At 34.2% G+C, this 16,285-nt stretch overlaps 4 protein-coding genes across 6 annotated transcripts; 1 reads left to right on the top strand and 3 right to left on the bottom strand.

Moving 5' to 3' along the window:
• Positions 100 to 1,958, top strand: LOC104745649 (scarecrow-like protein 29). Its single transcript, XM_010466954.2, has one exon. It carries the CDS (start codon positions 381 to 383, stop codon positions 1,908 to 1,910), a length of 1,530 nt encoding a protein of 509 aa, XP_010465256.1. The 5' UTR covers positions 100 to 380; the 3' UTR covers positions 1,911 to 1,958.
• LOC104745648 (F-box protein At1g11810-like) lies at positions 2,089 to 3,411 on the bottom strand. Its single transcript, XM_010466953.2, has one exon. It carries the CDS (start codon positions 3,373 to 3,375, stop codon positions 2,188 to 2,190), a length of 1,188 nt encoding a protein of 395 aa, XP_010465255.1. The 5' UTR covers positions 3,376 to 3,411; the 3' UTR covers positions 2,089 to 2,187.
• LOC104748178 (F-box protein At3g13820-like) lies at positions 5,604 to 6,964 on the bottom strand. The gene has a single exon (XM_010469857.2). It carries the CDS (start codon positions 6,951 to 6,953, stop codon positions 5,763 to 5,765), a length of 1,191 nt encoding a protein of 396 aa, XP_010468159.1. The 5' UTR covers positions 6,954 to 6,964; the 3' UTR covers positions 5,604 to 5,762.
• LOC104745647 (protein indeterminate-domain 11-like) lies at positions 8,685 to 12,712 on the bottom strand. Of its 3 annotated transcripts, none has more exons than XM_010466949.1 (5): positions 12,621 to 12,712; positions 11,937 to 12,210; positions 11,146 to 11,545; positions 9,759 to 10,651; positions 8,685 to 8,866 (listed from the first exon to the last, which is right to left on the bottom strand). In XM_010466949.1, the coding sequence occupies exons 2-5, from the start codon at positions 12,181 to 12,183 to the stop codon at positions 8,838 to 8,840; spliced, it is 1,569 nt and encodes a 522-aa protein (XP_010465251.1). In that variant the 5' UTR covers positions 12,184 to 12,210; positions 12,621 to 12,712; the 3' UTR covers positions 8,685 to 8,837. The 3 variants fall into 3 exon arrangements, with proteins under 3 accessions (XP_010465251.1, XP_010465253.1, XP_010465254.1); XM_010466951.1 differs by lacking the exon at positions 12,621 to 12,712 and adding an exon at positions 12,341 to 12,614; XM_010466952.1 differs by lacking the exon at positions 8,685 to 8,866 and having other exon boundaries at positions 9,686 to 10,651.

Below are 16,285 nucleotides of genomic sequence, written 5' to 3'. Positions count from 1 at the left end.
TCTCAAATTTTCTTTTAAAACACCCAAATGTAACATTATATAATGTCTGATATGCAACATATTCAGTATATAGTACAACCTACAACAATGGTCCCAAATCGCAATAAGTGAAGAGACTAATTGACTTGTGGAATGCCAATCAAATTGTAATATTCAAATGATATTTTCACAAGTCTTACAACCATTTTCTAAAGGTAGTTACCAGTTAATATAGTCCTCGACACACTCCTCTATATAAAGATCACACGCCATTTCAGTATATATTCAAATCTCATCTAGAAATTCTCCTTCCATATGTTTTCTATTTCTGTTACTGTTGTTTATCTTTTACCGTAACCTATCACCTAGTCACAAACTATACCTTTGTCATCATCTATTCAATGTCGTTAGAAGAAACAGAACCACCGAACCAGACTCTAGATCATGTACTAAGCTGGCTCGAGGATTCTGTGTCCTTATCCCCATTACCAGGTTTCGATGATTCTTTTTTGCTCCACGAGTTTGATGGGTCTCAAACGTGGGAATGGGATCAGACTCAAGAACCGGAACATGGTTTTCTTCAAAGCTATAGTCAAGATCTTAGTGCATATGTGGGTTGTGAAGCAACTAACCTGGAAGTTGTAACAGAAGCTCCATTAATTTATTTGGATCCTCCGCCTGAATTTCAGCAACCAAACGATCAATCCAGGAAAAGGAGCAGTGACAAAGTTATCGAGGCCCAACACGTGAAAAGATCAGCAAGGAGCAAGAAAAAATCAAACAAGTCTAGTGAGAAGAGCTGCAAAGATGGTAACAAGGAAGAGAGATGGGCAGAGCAACTACTCAACCCTTGTGCCTTGGCTATTACGTCAAGGAACTCATCAAGGGTTCAACAATACCTTTGTGTTCTCTCTGAACTTGCTTCTTCTTCTGGCGATGCTAATCGTCGGATTGCAGATTTTGGTCTTCGCGCTCTGCAACATCATCTTTCCTCATCCTCTTTGCCATCATCCTCGTCGCCCGTTGTTACGTTTGCTTCAGCAGAAGTGAAGATGTTTCAGAAGACTCTGCTTAAGTTTTATGAGGTAAGCCCTTGGTTTGCTTTGCCTAATAACATGGCAAACTCAGCTATCCTGCAAATTCTAGCACAAGATCCCATAGCTAAAAAGGATCTGCATGTTCTTGATATCGGTGTCTCTCACGGTATGCAATGGCCCACTTTGTTGGAGGCTCTGAGCTGCAGATCAGAAGGACCTCCTCCTCATATTCGAATAACCGTTGTATCTGATCTTACCGCAGACATACCTTTCTCTGTTGGTCCACCCGCTTACAGTTATGATTCACAACTCCTTGGCTTTGCTCGCTCTCTCAAGATCAACCTCCAGATTAGTGTAGTTGACAAGTTCCAACTCATTGAAACCTCATCTCACGAGACCTTGATCGTCTGTGCTCAGTTTAGGCTGCATCACCTGAACTATAGCATCCCTGAAGAGAGAAGCGAGGCTGTGAGGGCACTGAGAAGTTTAAGGCCAAAAGGAGTAATCCTTTGTGAGAACAATGGAGAAGGCAGTACCAGTGGGGACTTTGCAGAAGGTTTCTCCAGGAAACTTGAGTATATGTGGAAGTTTCTGGATTCAACAAACTCAGGATTCAAAGAAGAGAATAGCGAAGAGAGGAAACTAGTCGAAGGAGAGGCAACAAAGGTTTTGATGAATACAGGAGAGATAGATGAAGGAAAAGATAAATGGTATGAGAGGATGAGAGAAGCTGGTTTTGCTGCAGAAGCATTTGGTGAAGATGCAATTGATGGAGCCAAGTCTTTACTGAGAAAATACGACAAAAATTGGGAAATAAGAATGGAAGATGGAGACACCTTTGCCGGGTTAACATGGAAAGGAGAGGCAGTTTCCTTTTGTTCACTGTGGAAGTAGCTAGCTAGCTAACTTCTTTATGTTTGTCTTGGTTTATCTGAATAATCACAACATTTGGAGGCAGTTTCCTCTTGTTCATTGTGAAAGTAGCTTCGCTTACTTATGTTTGTCTTGCTTTTATCTATTTGAATGATCACCAGCTTATTGAATGATCACAGAAACAAGTAATGAGGCAGAAATCAGAAAACAGGCAAAGCAGAGTTCTTTATTCTACTCGTGTACTGATTAACACAAGGAGATAGATGCAACAAGTAACAAATATTGCAGAAGAGACTATCTAATTATCTCTTTGTTTCCTTTTGCTCGGCTTGTTGTATTTCAGTGACACTAAGCTAGGAACATAAGAAGTAAAGTATCGAGGCAGAGTAACTCCAACATTCACAGATTTGAAGTATCCATCCTTTCCAACGATACAAGCTTTCGAGTAGTTTCGCCTTCGTTCAAAAACTACAGCCACTTGCTTCTCCTCATCAATAAAGAAGCTCCCAGCTCTAAACCCATCCATGATAAAACCATCGAGCATCACCAAATCCATCTCCACAAACTTACTCCACAACACCACATTAGGCTGAATCTTAGTAGAAATCCAAATATCAATCGACTTGTAGCTTCGATATAACACAGCGAGCTTCTCATCTCCAACACAAGATAAACCCACATTGTCTTCACCATCACCTTCAGAGTTAAACGGCAGTTTTAAAAGCTCACCAAATCTCTCTGTTGTGAAATCAAAACAGAGCAAAAAATCTCTACTCTCTTCCGACTCCATCGGTTCCACACCTTCTCCTACTTCAACTCTCTCTATAATACACTTCGTAGCAAAAAAGTAAGCGTTTCCCTTCAAAGACACGCTTCGTTTTGAACCAATCTCTGTGTCTCCATCTAGTGTACTCTCAAGAACCTTCCATTGATCAGTTCTAAAACTATAAATCTCGTAACCATCACTAACAGATTTGCTTCTCAATATCTTGTGGTTACCATCATCATCGTAACCGAAACCATAAACGCCTAAACCATCGAATCGGTTAAACACGTGTCTAGGTTTGATCAACCTCGTTTCACCTAAATAGAGGTTACACACCATGAGCCTACTGTTTTTGAGGTTATCTTTGAAGACACAAAGCAACAAGCCGTTGCAGTGAAGGAGTTGAGCTATCTCGATTTCATCAAATTTGTTTACTTGGTTTACTGATAATGATGATGTAATAACATAATCGTCGCCGCCGTCGTTGTTGTTGATGATTCCATGTAGATCGAGTTTTACCGAGGAGATCGTGTAATCGATTAAGGTGAACCCTAGTAACTGCTTCCTTGCGGTTTCTGATGTTCCTAGAATATGAGTTTTCGATAGCGCTTCCCATTTTTTACAAGTTGATCGGAATGATTGAAGAGATGTAATCGGAACCCTAGAGAGAATCTCGTCTACCAAAACCTCCGGGAGATTTGACATCGTCGTCGTCGTCATTTCTCTCAAATTCAGAAGAAGAAACAAAACTGCAAATAGAAGTTTTTTCGATTTTAAGGGAATTATTAATAAATAATCTTTATCAAAATTCGAATTAAAAATTTTGTAATCAAAAAAGGTAATGATTGATTTGGTGGTAGTCAGTAGTCAATTTATTGAAACAAAGAAGTGGGCCGTTAAAATGGCCCAAATTGGCTTACTGATTTAATTTAATGGCCCAAAATGGCTTACGTCTATTGTAAGAAAAGGAGATGGAGATGATGCAAGAAGAAACAAAAAAAAATTGCATGATTGATTACTAATAATAATAATCTCGTTCTTTTCTTTTGCCTAGCACTTGGTTGATTTGTGCTGGCACTAAACTTGGAACATAGGAAGAGAACACAATTGGATCACAATATCCATTTCTGTCAGCTTTCCAAACATGACCGTCTCCGAGTCTCACAGGTTTGGAGTATTCATCTTGTCCAATGATGTAAGCTGTTTCATATTGACATGTTTCGTTCCATCTATACCTAGGGCTAGGAGATTCGGAAACCACAGCAACTTTACTCTCCTCATCAATGAAGAAGCTGCTCCCAACACGAAATTCAGAGAGACGTCCTTTCCACTCTTAGGAACTTGGTCCATGATACTTCACAGGGCTAAATCTTAGTCGTTATCCAAATCTCTATGAATGAACATGTCTCGTAGCGTTGATATAACACAGCCAGCTGCTCTTCTCTTACACAAGACAAAATCACATCTTGTGGAACATTATAGTTGGTATGAAACGGTAGAGGAAGACGTTTTCCAAATCTCTCTGTTGTAAAATCAAAACAGAGTAAAACACCAATCATCTCTGAAGCTACTACTTCTCCAACCTTTTTTATTCGTCGAGCAAAAAAAATAAGTATTTTCTTTCAAAGATACGTTGCTTTGTAAATCACAGTCGGGATTTACATCAAGAGCCCTCCATGAACTAGAATTAAAACCATATATTTCGTAGTAGAATGGCATATTTTTATAACCATTCATTACCCAAAAACTTCCACAAGATTTTGTGGTCACGGTTGTTGTAGTTGTTGTTGTTGTCGTAACCGAAAGCAAACATGTCTAATTTGTGGAAGCTTTGGGATTTGAATCTTGGTTTGATCCACCTGAATGGCCCCCCCCCAAATAGGGGTTCCACACCATGAGCTTCCTACTCGTAGCGTCTTGGACGACGCATAACAATAAGCCGTCGCAGTGTATGACATTAGATATCGTGTTTTGTTCAAGTAAATCTATTTGCTTTATAGATAGATCAACAAAATCGTCATTGCGGATGCCTTGGAGATCAAGTCTCAGGACAAATGCTATAACCCACTGTCACGAACCCCAAAAACTGCTTACTTGTTGCTGCTTTACCAAAAACAAGATTTTCCGAAAAAACGTTCCAGGATAAAGCATTCCACGTTTTACAAGTATATGGCACTGCCCTTAGAGATATCAATGGAACTCTAGAGAAGATCTCCCCCACCAAATCCACTGAAAGATCGGACAACGTCGTCATTCCTTGATTCCGAGTTTCAAACGAAGTTTCTATTTTCTATGCTTGTCCACGATCTTTTCTCGATCTCTCTCTATATATACATGCACAATCGTTTAGTTATACACCGCTTCTAAAACTCTCTCCTTTTCCTACATTAGTTATACTTTCAAACAGGGCCTGTCCTAAGAAAATAGTGGCCTAAAGCAATTTTTTTATGTAGTGTTTTCTAAATTTATGAACTATAAATAATACTATTATTATATTAAAAGTTAAAAACAAAAGAAAAAATAAGAATAATGCCTATTTGGGGTTTGAAGCCACTAACTTGGATGCATTTTAAGGCTACATAACCATCTTGCTAAAAGAAATTCTTTAAAACGGATCTAAAAAATTAGAATATAAGATGTGGTCTAAAACAGTTGTTTTGGCTGCCTTATGGACGGGCCTTTCAAATATTTTTCATTTATTGATAAAGATTCTAGAATTCGAGTTAGAAACTAAAAATATATATGTATTTTAAAAATAAAAATAATTAAACCCTTTTCGATAGCGGAGAGCCGAGATTAGAGAAAAGGATCGGACAAAGAGAACCAAATTACATGTATCAGAGATTAATTATAACTCATTCATTACATATATATATATATATTCACAGATAGTCTTGTTCAGAAGGACATAAAATAAAATTGAGCTAAAACATAGATAACGACGACCATACATTATTACACAGTAAATTAGCCAAAGAGAACAAAATATATAATAACTGAATGAAGATAGTCTTGTTCAAAAGGACATGATATAAAATGAGCTAATGCAAGAAACAAATAAAGCATTGCAAATTGCAAATGTAGTCTTATTCTTCTTCTTTTTTTCTTTACTTTTCCTGTTGCCTGGTTGGTTGGTTGATTTGTAGTTGCACCAAACTTGGAACATAAGATGAGAACGTAAGTGGGTGAGAATATCCAATATCTGAAGCTCTTCTGATGTTAACATATTTTAGGTAAGCATCATCTCCATCTCCAATGATGTGAGCTTTTTGGTCTTCACTGAACAGATCGAAAAGCACCGCAACTTTCTTCTCCTCCTCAATGAAGAAACACAGAGCCCTAAAGTCCTCAGGACTGCGTCGATTGATATCGATTTTCAAAAACTTGCTCCACGACACCGCATTTGGATCAATTTTATTGGTAACCCAAATCTCTATTGAGTTATATGACCACTTGAAGCTACGATGTAGCAAAGCGAGCTTTTCTTCTCCAACACAGGATAAAATAATATTCTCGTCAACATAAGGGTTAGATGGTAGAAGTAGACGCGGACCAAAGCTCTCTTTTGCAAAATCAAAACAGATCAAAAAATTATGATTCGCCTCTTCGGTATCTCTGTATACGTACCCTTGAATAAGAAAATAAGTATTTCCCTTCAAAGACACGGAGTGACGTTTATTAGACTGTACAATCCAGTTGGGTTCCACATCAAGAGAACTCCATAAATTTGAGTTGAACCGGTAGATTTCGTATCGTAAACAGCCCATGTAGTTATAATCTCTCAAAATCCTCAAGATTTTGTGGTTACGGTTGTTATCGTAACCGAGAGCATACATTTCGTATCTCCTGTCGTCATAATAAAACCTATACCTTCGGGGTTTGGTATAAGAAAAAAACCTTTTGAAAGGGACTTCGATCCGCATCGTTTGTCCCAAATAGGGATTCCATACCATAAGACTAGAGTTATTTTCGATAACGCATAAAAACAAGCCGTCACAGTGAAAGATGTTATCTATCCGTACATGGTCAGGAATATGTACCTGCTTTATCTCTGAAACAACAGATCCATCATTGTGGATTTGTAGATTAAAACTCAAGGAACAGACTTTTTCATTGATCAACATTAAACATACGAACTGCTTCCCTGCTGCTGCTGCATTGCCAATAATATGACGTTTTGAGAAATCGTTCCATTTATTGCAAGTAGATCGCACTGCTCTCAATGAGGTTACCGGAATCCTAGAGATAATCTCCTCATTCAAGTCCTTTGGAAGATTAGACATAGACATCATCGTCATTCTTCTAAACTTCAAACAACCAAATAAAATGTGAATAGCCACAAAATTAGGGTTTTCATGTTTAAAAAGGCGCCACAAATATATTGGTTTAGATTTTTAAAGAGTATTCTCATAAATTACATTAGATTTGTTTTTGTTTTTTTTTAATCCTCAAAAAGTACATTAGATGTAGCATTAAACATCTAAGCAAATTTAAACCAACAAAAGTTAGAAAACAATCTAAGCAAATTGAATAAGAAAAAATCTAAGCAAATTAAATAATTACAAAAAACAATCTAATTAAGCAAATTGGAAATATGATTGATAGAATACGTCGTTTTAGATTTATTGTTAAACTACAATATGATTACAAAGGTGGGTCGCTAAACAACCAAAACTGGCTTATATATTTTGATCTAAAATAAAGTAAAGTCCCTTAAACATATAACCTATATATACGTTTTTTAATAGGATTTCGATGATCACATTATCAAACCCATTAAGAATTTAGGTGGACGTACCCATTATATCCATTTGTTTATAGCTAGAGAGATTTTAAAACTTATTAACTTTGGAGAGAATAACTAGGACAACCCTATTTTGAAGGGAAAACAAACTTTCAAAAGGTTTTGCATGTAACTCTATGTGAAATTGCATATAAATTATTTGAGTGCGCACATTCCCTTTCTCCTTATATTAGGATATCACCAACTTCATCACAATGTGAAAAAGCTCTAGTTTTTTTGAATGTGTAAGATTGGCTAGTTACAAAGTTTTAGAACTTTTACAAGCATTATTGTATAGCATAAGGTTTTGTAAAAGTTGTCTTTGACAAGCAAAACAAAAACAAGTAAATACTAAATAGTGATTGTGGGATCACTTCATTAAAATCAGACAAAAAGCAAACGTTACAAATGCCAAAATCATCATGACATTGACAAATTCATGGGTCCTCTATAGTTGACACATTTAACCTTTTACATCTGTAAATTTTTAGATGTAAAAAATGATGGTATATGATCATTCTTTTTTTTTTTTTGGCAGACGTGGTTATATGAATTGACATTACACCTCTCAAGAATCAAATATAATCATTTATTCTTTTGCAATTCAATTTTCTTTTGTTTCTTTTGCAAGTTTCTGAAGTAGACAGCTTTTGTAAAGTTATAACAATAACCATCCATTTGTGATCATAGGCTAATTATAAACTCTAAGTCTATATAACAAATCTTGTTGAACTCTTGAATTATAAACCTTCTTTTTATCCTGTTTCCCCATGAATATTTTATGGTCTTATCCTTATTGTTGTATATTCTTCTATTTAAATCAAGTTATTAATATTAGTTTATAATTTTATATACATGACAAATGTATAAATATTATTTAGGTGTAAAACCCCGCAAAATTGTTGAAAAATGTCACATCCGCCACGTCTAAAAACAAGAAGACATCTTCATTTATTTCAATCATTTTTCACACTTTATTGCATGTGAATTATTATTCTTTTAGCGAGTATCACATACACACACACACACACACAAAATTAATATAATCAAATTGTAGCCATGTAAACTATGTATCTGATCAACTAGAGCACAATAGAATTAATTTTATTTTAATTCATTTTGATGAAAATGGATTTTAGAATAATCCCGGGATGTATATTATATAATTAATTAGTTTAAAATTTTGAACTATCAATTGACGAAGAACTGCTAACTGCTAACATTGTTGAAAAAACAAGAAAAGAAGAACTGCTAATTAAATTAATCATCAATTAAACGGAAGATTTAGTGTGTAATCAGCAATAGCATACTATAAAGTTAATTATGTCCATGCCTGATAAATAGATTTGCATAAATAATATTATACATGCCATGCCACCAAGCAAAACGTGATGTGTCCCTATCTCTTGTTGGATCCCACTTGTGTGCCTGCATGAGATGAGATCCAATAAGAAAAACAATTAACGAAATAGGTTTTCTAGCAAAAGATGAGTCACCCTTAGATCGAATCCGATGCATATCCTCCTCTTTCCTTTATATATGCTTTTCATGTGCCACATTTTATAGTCGGTTTCTTTTATATTCATTCTTTCTTCTTTTCTCATTTTCATTTTTTCTTTACTTAGATTTCGATTACCTAATCATGAATTTGTAATGATCATAAGTAAAATATTTAAAAAGGACGGTTAAGACTAAATTTTTTGGCTTTTTTTATATTGAAAAAAATGTGTTTGACTTGGAGCTGGAGGAAAATTGAAGTCAAGATATTTACTCTTATATTTTCATCAAAACAAAAAGGAACCAAAAATAATGAAATTATAGGTTGATACTTTTAAAAAGATAAGATTTTAATTTTTGTTCATGTAATAAAATGAGAAATAATTACTACAAAGATACAATACAACCATGAGCATTCTTAATTAATTAGTAAATACAAGTGATTAAAATACCTCCGGACCTACCTACGTACGTACGTGCCAATCTTTCTTCTTAATTCCCAACGTGAATAATATAACCAAGAAAATTAATTTTGAGTTGACCAATAATCATGATCGCTTGTTTCTAGTATAATCCAAGAAAAGGCAAATAAATATGAAATAGACGAAACGTAACAATTTAATCAAATGTTTCCGTATAAACTTGCACCATTTTGATTCTTCTTTGGCGATAATAAAAATTTATAAAACGAAAGGCAACACAAGAAAAAGATTATATATGAAAATACGAAACTACCTATATATTTAAATATATACACATTAATATTAAGAATTTTAGATAGATTTATAGTAATATTATATGAGCAAAAAAAAACTAAACTAACCCTGCCAAGGCTTTGGATGAAGCTGATCAGAAGCAGAGCTATTGATGCAATTTCCAAGACCAGCAAAACTTAGAATCTCGTTATGAGACATTAACGGTCTTAGCCCCAAGAAATCTCTCGTCAAACCTTCTCCTCCACCGCTTTTACTCTTCTCTGATCTTGCGGCTGGAGCGATTGTTGTAGCTTCGTTTGTTCTCAAGAACCCGCCAAACGTATCTTCAAATGCTTCTTCTCCACCGTGATGATCAAACCCGGATGCGTTGTAGTCTTGGAACAAACTTTGATTGTTGTTGTTGGAGTTGATGAATACAGACGGCGACGTCATCATCGATGCCATTGTCGTCGTGAGGTTGTTATTATGATTTGACCTCTCCAAGTCCGTGGTTGGTGTCTTTGTAGAACCCATTTGGGCTGCTTTCTGGAGTAATGCGGTGGCTGACATAGCCGGAGAAGCAAGAGTGAACAACCCTCGTCCTCCACCGTTACTAGGGTTAGGGTTTGAAGACGTGAGATCGTGTGGCTGATGAGAATGCGGATGAGGAGCAAGCCAGGGAGGGATATTATGATGGTAATTGATGATATGGTCATTGCTTTGTTGCTCTTTCTTCATGGGAAACGTATGGAGATGGTTGCTGCTACTGTTGCCATTACTAGTACCATTGTTGGTCTCGAAGTGAAGGCTATTGATGATGTTGTGAGAGGATGAAGAAGAAGAAGAGACGTTTATGTTTGGTTGAGTTTGATGATGATGCGGATGAGGATGAGAAGAAGATTGGCGAATCAAAAGAGGATTTGGTTGATTGTTCTGGTTTTGTGTAGGCAGTACTACTTCTCTTGCAGTCTCTTCAGCCAATGCTTCACAAAATGCTCTATGAGTTATGAAACTATCCCTCCTGTTAATTTACCACCAGAAAAAGAAAAAAAAAAAGACTTCATGAAATGATCAATCAATATGGTTAAAATAAAAGTCTATGTTTATTCACATGGAGAGAACCTATAAAAGTCATGTGGTCCATCTAAAGCATGTAGCAATCACATATGTATTATAAGATGAATGATTAATGCAAGGAAAAAAAATAACTCATAATAATTTTATTTTGCAAAAGGGGAAAAAGAAATGAAGAAAAGTACCCTGAACTAGTTCCATATTATAAATGAAGATTCTTTTGAGCTACCATTTTTGTCCTTTTTCAAATTAATTGAAATTACTCATAGCACAACAGATAAAACTGTGTACCATGTGTCCCTCCAGTTCTTACAACACCACATCGTATATCTCATACTATTATTCATTATGATCATTAATATCGAATTATAATTCCTACTACTATTTTCTTAAAAATGAGTTTAAATTTATTAGAGAGTGCAAAAAGGAGTTTAAATTTACCTAGAAAAGAGAGTGCCACAGTCACATCTGTATTCCTTGGTGCCACAAGTCTTAGAATGAGCCTTGCAATCTGATTGAACAGCATACTTCTTAGAGCATTTGTCACATTTCCACTTCTTCTCCCCATGTTTTCTGCAGAAATGCTTCTTGATTCCGGTTAAGTCACCTAGAGCTCTAGATGGGTCATGGTGGACACAAGTTGCTTCTGGACAGACATAGACTTTCTTTCTTATGACTTCTTTGTTGGATCTTTGTTTCAGCTTCCATGGTAGGTTGTGACCTCTTCTGTGAAGCTGTAAATTCTGGTCTCTTTGGAAACCTTTGTTGCAGATCTCACACACGAATCTGTTTGTTGCCATTAGTGTTTTTGGTGATAAAGCTATCACTTCTGATTCTGGGTCTGAAAATTGAAAAAAATATATATTGACCCATTATATATTGTCAGAAAACTTCAATAAACACTAATAAAGTTACAGTTTCATATTTAAAAAATCTATGTCATCTTGGTTTTTCAACAGTAATTATAATAAACAAAACTATATAAAACATACCCAACAAAACTCAGAAATTTCAAAGATAAAACTAATATAGTAGTTTGGTTTTGGATTTATTTTTCTTAGATTAGAATAGAGATGGTAAAGAGAACAAAAAGGGTAAAAAGAATATTCTTTTTGGGAGAAGACCCATAAATTTCCAAGACGGTGACTGTATCAAATAATTGGAATAATGAATCAGTCCAAAACAAAACCACGAAAAGAACAAAAATTTGTATTATTTTTTTTCACACGAACCTGGATTCCCTGGTTGGTTTCTCCTCTTCTTTTGAGGCTGTGATGAATCTGGAACACAGAACTGTTGTTGCTGATGATGAGGGAAGTAGTTAGAGCCACTTGCTTCAGTTATGTTTCCCGAAGAGACACTTGCTTGATCACCACCAGAAGCTGATGTTAGATTCGACATATTCTCGTCTTGTTGATGCTGTACTTGTTGTTGTGGTTGATGATGATGCTGATGAAGTAACATGTCTTTGTTCATCATCACCAAACAAAACAAAAAAACAAGAACCTTAAAAGAAAAAGAAAGAAGGCAAATAAGTTAGAAATGGACAAAACTATGTTCAGATCTATCTATATATACAGACATATGCTGATAAAAGAAAAAAAGAGACAAAAGAGAAGATTAAACAGAAACATACAAGAAATGAGACTCTCTAGCTATATATACTGTATATATATAATCTCCTGACTTCTTTGATTGTGTGTATATATATTAACTGCCTTCTTTGGCTTCAACCCAAGAGACAATATATCTATCCACTCTTTTCTGGTTCATGTTTGAAAATCCACACGAAATATATATCTCAAAGAAAACAAAATAAAGGGTAACAACAAATTACTTCACAGAACATATGAACCAAGAAGTTGAGAAATTTAAATTAAAAAGAAAAGAGAAAGATGGATGCAAATCCAATATACCTAGAAGTAGAGAGAGAGATTGTGGACAAGAGAAACTCTATTATCTATTTTATCTTCCTCTCTCTTTTTCTCTCTGTATTTGAAACCGAGTAATTCAAAAAATAAAATAAAAATAAAAATTAAAGAAGAAAGTGAACCCTACCGCTAAGAAAAAAAATGGCGTTTTCTGCTCTTTTATTTTGTTTTCGTAGCAATATTGTCCTTTCTTTATCATTACCTGCAAATTTCTTTTCCGTATTTTTTTTTTTGAAATATTTATTACTGTATTGAATATTTTACATTACTTTTTTTTTATTTTTGTAAAGAACGATGGCTAAAGATAAATATAACTTTCTCACAAGCTCTGTGGGAAAGCTTGCAGAAAGAGAGGTCTTTGCAATTTTATAGTTTTTTTCTTTACATTTCTCGAGAAGCAGTAGACATATGCATTATTTTGCTTTGGAATTATAAATTTCACTATCTTCTTGAATGAGAATTACTATAGTTTATGTATCGCACATAAAAAGTTTGTGACAAAATTACTTATTTATGGTCCACTATAGTAATTGCCGACCAAAAATTTAGTGTTTTGTTTAGAACTTAATCAACTTTTGAATTGAGTTTCATTATTTTTACAGCTTTACACTGTCATTTACAGAACTAAGCTATGATTGAGTCATTGATTATATATTTGAGGTTTTGGGCAAGAAAGGTAACCTTTCTCTTGCATCTTCTTTTTTTGTTTTCCTTTTCATTTGATGCTTTTCATGTTAAAATTAAAAATGAGAGAGTTTACATCAAATGGATTGATGAAAAGAATTTAAAAGGATTAATCATGTGTCAGTGCCGCATGCCCTAACCTACTTTATGACCCAAATATACAAAATTCTAGAAGATTATACACACATAATGGTAAATGGATATTAAATGACCGATACATAGTAACATATATATATATATATATATCTAATCGTATAATACAAAAGTTGAAAGAAAATTTTCAAAATTATGCCGGAAAAGGAATGATAGAGAAGTGTAAAAAATTTCAACGTTCCAAAGGGCCGCCGGGCCAATAAAGACCATGCAATATATACAAATAATAATAATAATAATAATAATAATAATAATAATAATAATAATAATAATAATAATAATAATAATATATTGTATTATCACTATTATTATTATTATTAAATAATATGAGAATATAATGAATGATATATATGAAGACTAAAAATAATATTTGGTAAACCCTTTAACAAAATAATGTTGAAGTATTGTGAAAAATAAAATGTTGAAGACCAAAAATAAACATATATAATATTATGGCTTGACTTGTTTGTCAAACACACCCCGTGCTTCTTTACCTGAAAATCAAATTAACCTGCCTTTAAATATTGCACTTCCAGCTTTGTGTATACATATTTATATACTTATCTATGGTTCTGTACTATCAAGTAAATTTTTCAGATTTAGACATTTGAACACTGTTGTTAAATGTAAACATATATATGTGTTTCCGGTATAATCCATTTACATGTTCTCCACCATAATTTTTTGGGAGGGGTGGAGGGAATGAAGTATTTGTTTTACTTTTAACAAATTGTGGAGAGCATGCAAAAGATATAGTATATAAATAGAAAATTTCATAAATGTCTAATCGAGTCATATATAGTCATTCAATTTGGTGACTCCCATGCATCCAGAATATGACATTAGTTTAAATTATCGATATATAAATATTAGTACAGAACTATAGATAAGTATAAAATATGCTCTTGTTCGTTTTTTCTTTTTCTTATTAAGGTGCTACTGCTACATGTATACTGTTAGAAAATTTACTACACGTTGGCAGCCGTCATAATTAATTGCGTTTGCATTTAAATACCAACTGCCAAAACCATTTACCTAGTAAGTTATTTTCCTAAACAAAAAAAGTTTTGGGTAACTCTTACACTTAAAAGGTAATCTAAAAATGAATACTAATACAAAATGTTTCGTCTTTTTGTCTTGTTCTTGTTTTATTCCACAATAATTTTAGCTTTTCTTAATGTGTGATTTGTCCGATCCTCTTCCCAATATGAAACACCAGCTCACCCCACACAATAAACTAACTTTATAAGAAACCCATTAATCTAATTATATGTGTTATATATCAAAAGTAGTAATCTTTATTTTAAAATTTGAAAATATTTGAATATATATATATAGCCTAATTAGTTTAAAGTAAGGATTATTTAATGTGCCTCGTAAATCACACAGTGTCGAGGTCATATGGTTTAAGTTAAATCTTCACGATCAGACATACGGAGAACTCTCTAGAAATTAAGTCGAAAACTGAGTTTCTCGTATAGGTCAGAAAATTAACTCATCGTCTATTCTCAGTAAACTAGAAGCAAAACAATAAGGCTGACATGAAAATAAAATATCAATTTAGATGAAACTAGGGGAGCTGGGAAGCAATGTATATAGTTTTTTCTTTTCTATTCAACTGTCCTGAAATCATGGGTCTATAAAAAGATTATACGTCTCTGTCTTCATGTCAGCTATGCATGGCATAGAATTATAACAAATATCATATTCTGACACCACATAAAATAACTCTTTTCATTTTCTAGATCATTAGATATCTTGCATGTGTTAACAAGTTTGAATGATTCTAATGACTGATTGTGACACAGTATAGATCTGATTCAACTAAGAACAAGGGTCTGATTGATTAATTATTTGTTTACGAAGTGAAGGTCCTCTTGATATGTGATTTTCCAAAGCAACATGAGATGGACAAATCTATTTCGTTTTTTTGGTGTGTGTATTATTTAAGTCTGAAAGGTTAGTGACTAGTGAGTTACAGAGTAGGAGAGTCAATAAGTCACAGCTGCGAGAGTTCACGAGCGGAACAGCATATATCAGGAAAAAAAAATAGTAGGGCCAACTTTGTTTATGAAAATGATTGAGCTAACACATTGACCCCATTTAGTTATATTCAACAATTAAATTTCCATACAATACTTAATGATTAACCCCCATTAAAAGTGTAATTTAATTTCTGTAACAGTCGCACCTAACTTTCCTATAGTTGATTTTGTTTTCGCCGACGTCGTTTTCTACCACTTATTCTTATTACATTAGTAACATGCACAGCCATTCTCTCAATTATTGTTTTTAATAAACTAGTGTTTTCATAAGACGTTATATAGTTCTACAACCAAACTCTAAACAGTTAATAACATATGTTTTACATATTTTGAAATTTCAAAATACTTAAAAACTCAATTATTATTATTTTGATTAGAAGAAGAGAGGGATAATGTAATAATTTTGAGGGAATCCTCTCATGTAATAGACACGCGTGAAAGCGACCGGTCGAGGGGACCGTACCGGACCGACAGGGACACGTGCCATGACATGTACAGTTGGATTGTAACCAGAACAGAGCCATGCAATCTGGTCGCCGACTTGGCAGACGCCCTTATGAACACATCCGTTCCCGTGTTCTCCGTTTCTGGTCTTCCTCTTGCCATTGTCTCCGTTTCTCTGTGGTGGTCCCCGTACGAACCAGCTGTTTTAATCAGACCGGTTTGCGCAAACCAAGACTTATATAACCAAATCGCTTACAATAAAAATTTGTTGAGTGATTTTTTGTGAACAGATTACAAGATAATACAAAAAAAAAAAAAAAAAAA

This window comes from Camelina sativa, chromosome 15 (assembly GCF_000633955.1).
Source record: "Camelina sativa cultivar DH55 chromosome 15, Cs, whole genome shotgun sequence".
NCBI lineage: Eukaryota > Viridiplantae > Streptophyta > Magnoliopsida > Brassicales > Brassicaceae > Camelina > Camelina sativa.
Note: the sequence above shows the minus strand (reverse complement) of the source record. Positions and strands in the feature narration are given on the sequence as shown.

Coding starts and splice junctions, on each gene's coding strand:
- LOC104745649 (XM_010466954.2), top strand. CDS start 381: ATGTCGTTAGAAGAAACAGAACCACCGAACCAGACTCTAGATCATGTA.
- LOC104745648 (XM_010466953.2), bottom strand. CDS start 3,375: ATGACGACGACGACGATGTCAAATCTCCCGGAGGTTTTGGTAGACGAG.
- LOC104748178 (XM_010469857.2), bottom strand. CDS start 6,953: ATGACGATGATGTCTATGTCTAATCTTCCAAAGGACTTGAATGAGGAG.
- LOC104745647 (XM_010466949.1), bottom strand. CDS start 12,183: ATGATGAACAAAGACATGTTACTTCATCAGCATCATCATCAACCACAA. Junction 11,546..11,936: donor AAACCAACCAGGGAATCCAG/GTTCGTGTGAAA, acceptor TTCAATTTTCAG/ACCCAGAATCAGAAGTGATA. Junction 10,652..11,145: donor TGTGGCACTCTCTTTTCTAG/GTAAATTTAAAC, acceptor GTAAATTAACAG/GAGGGATAGTTTCATAACTC.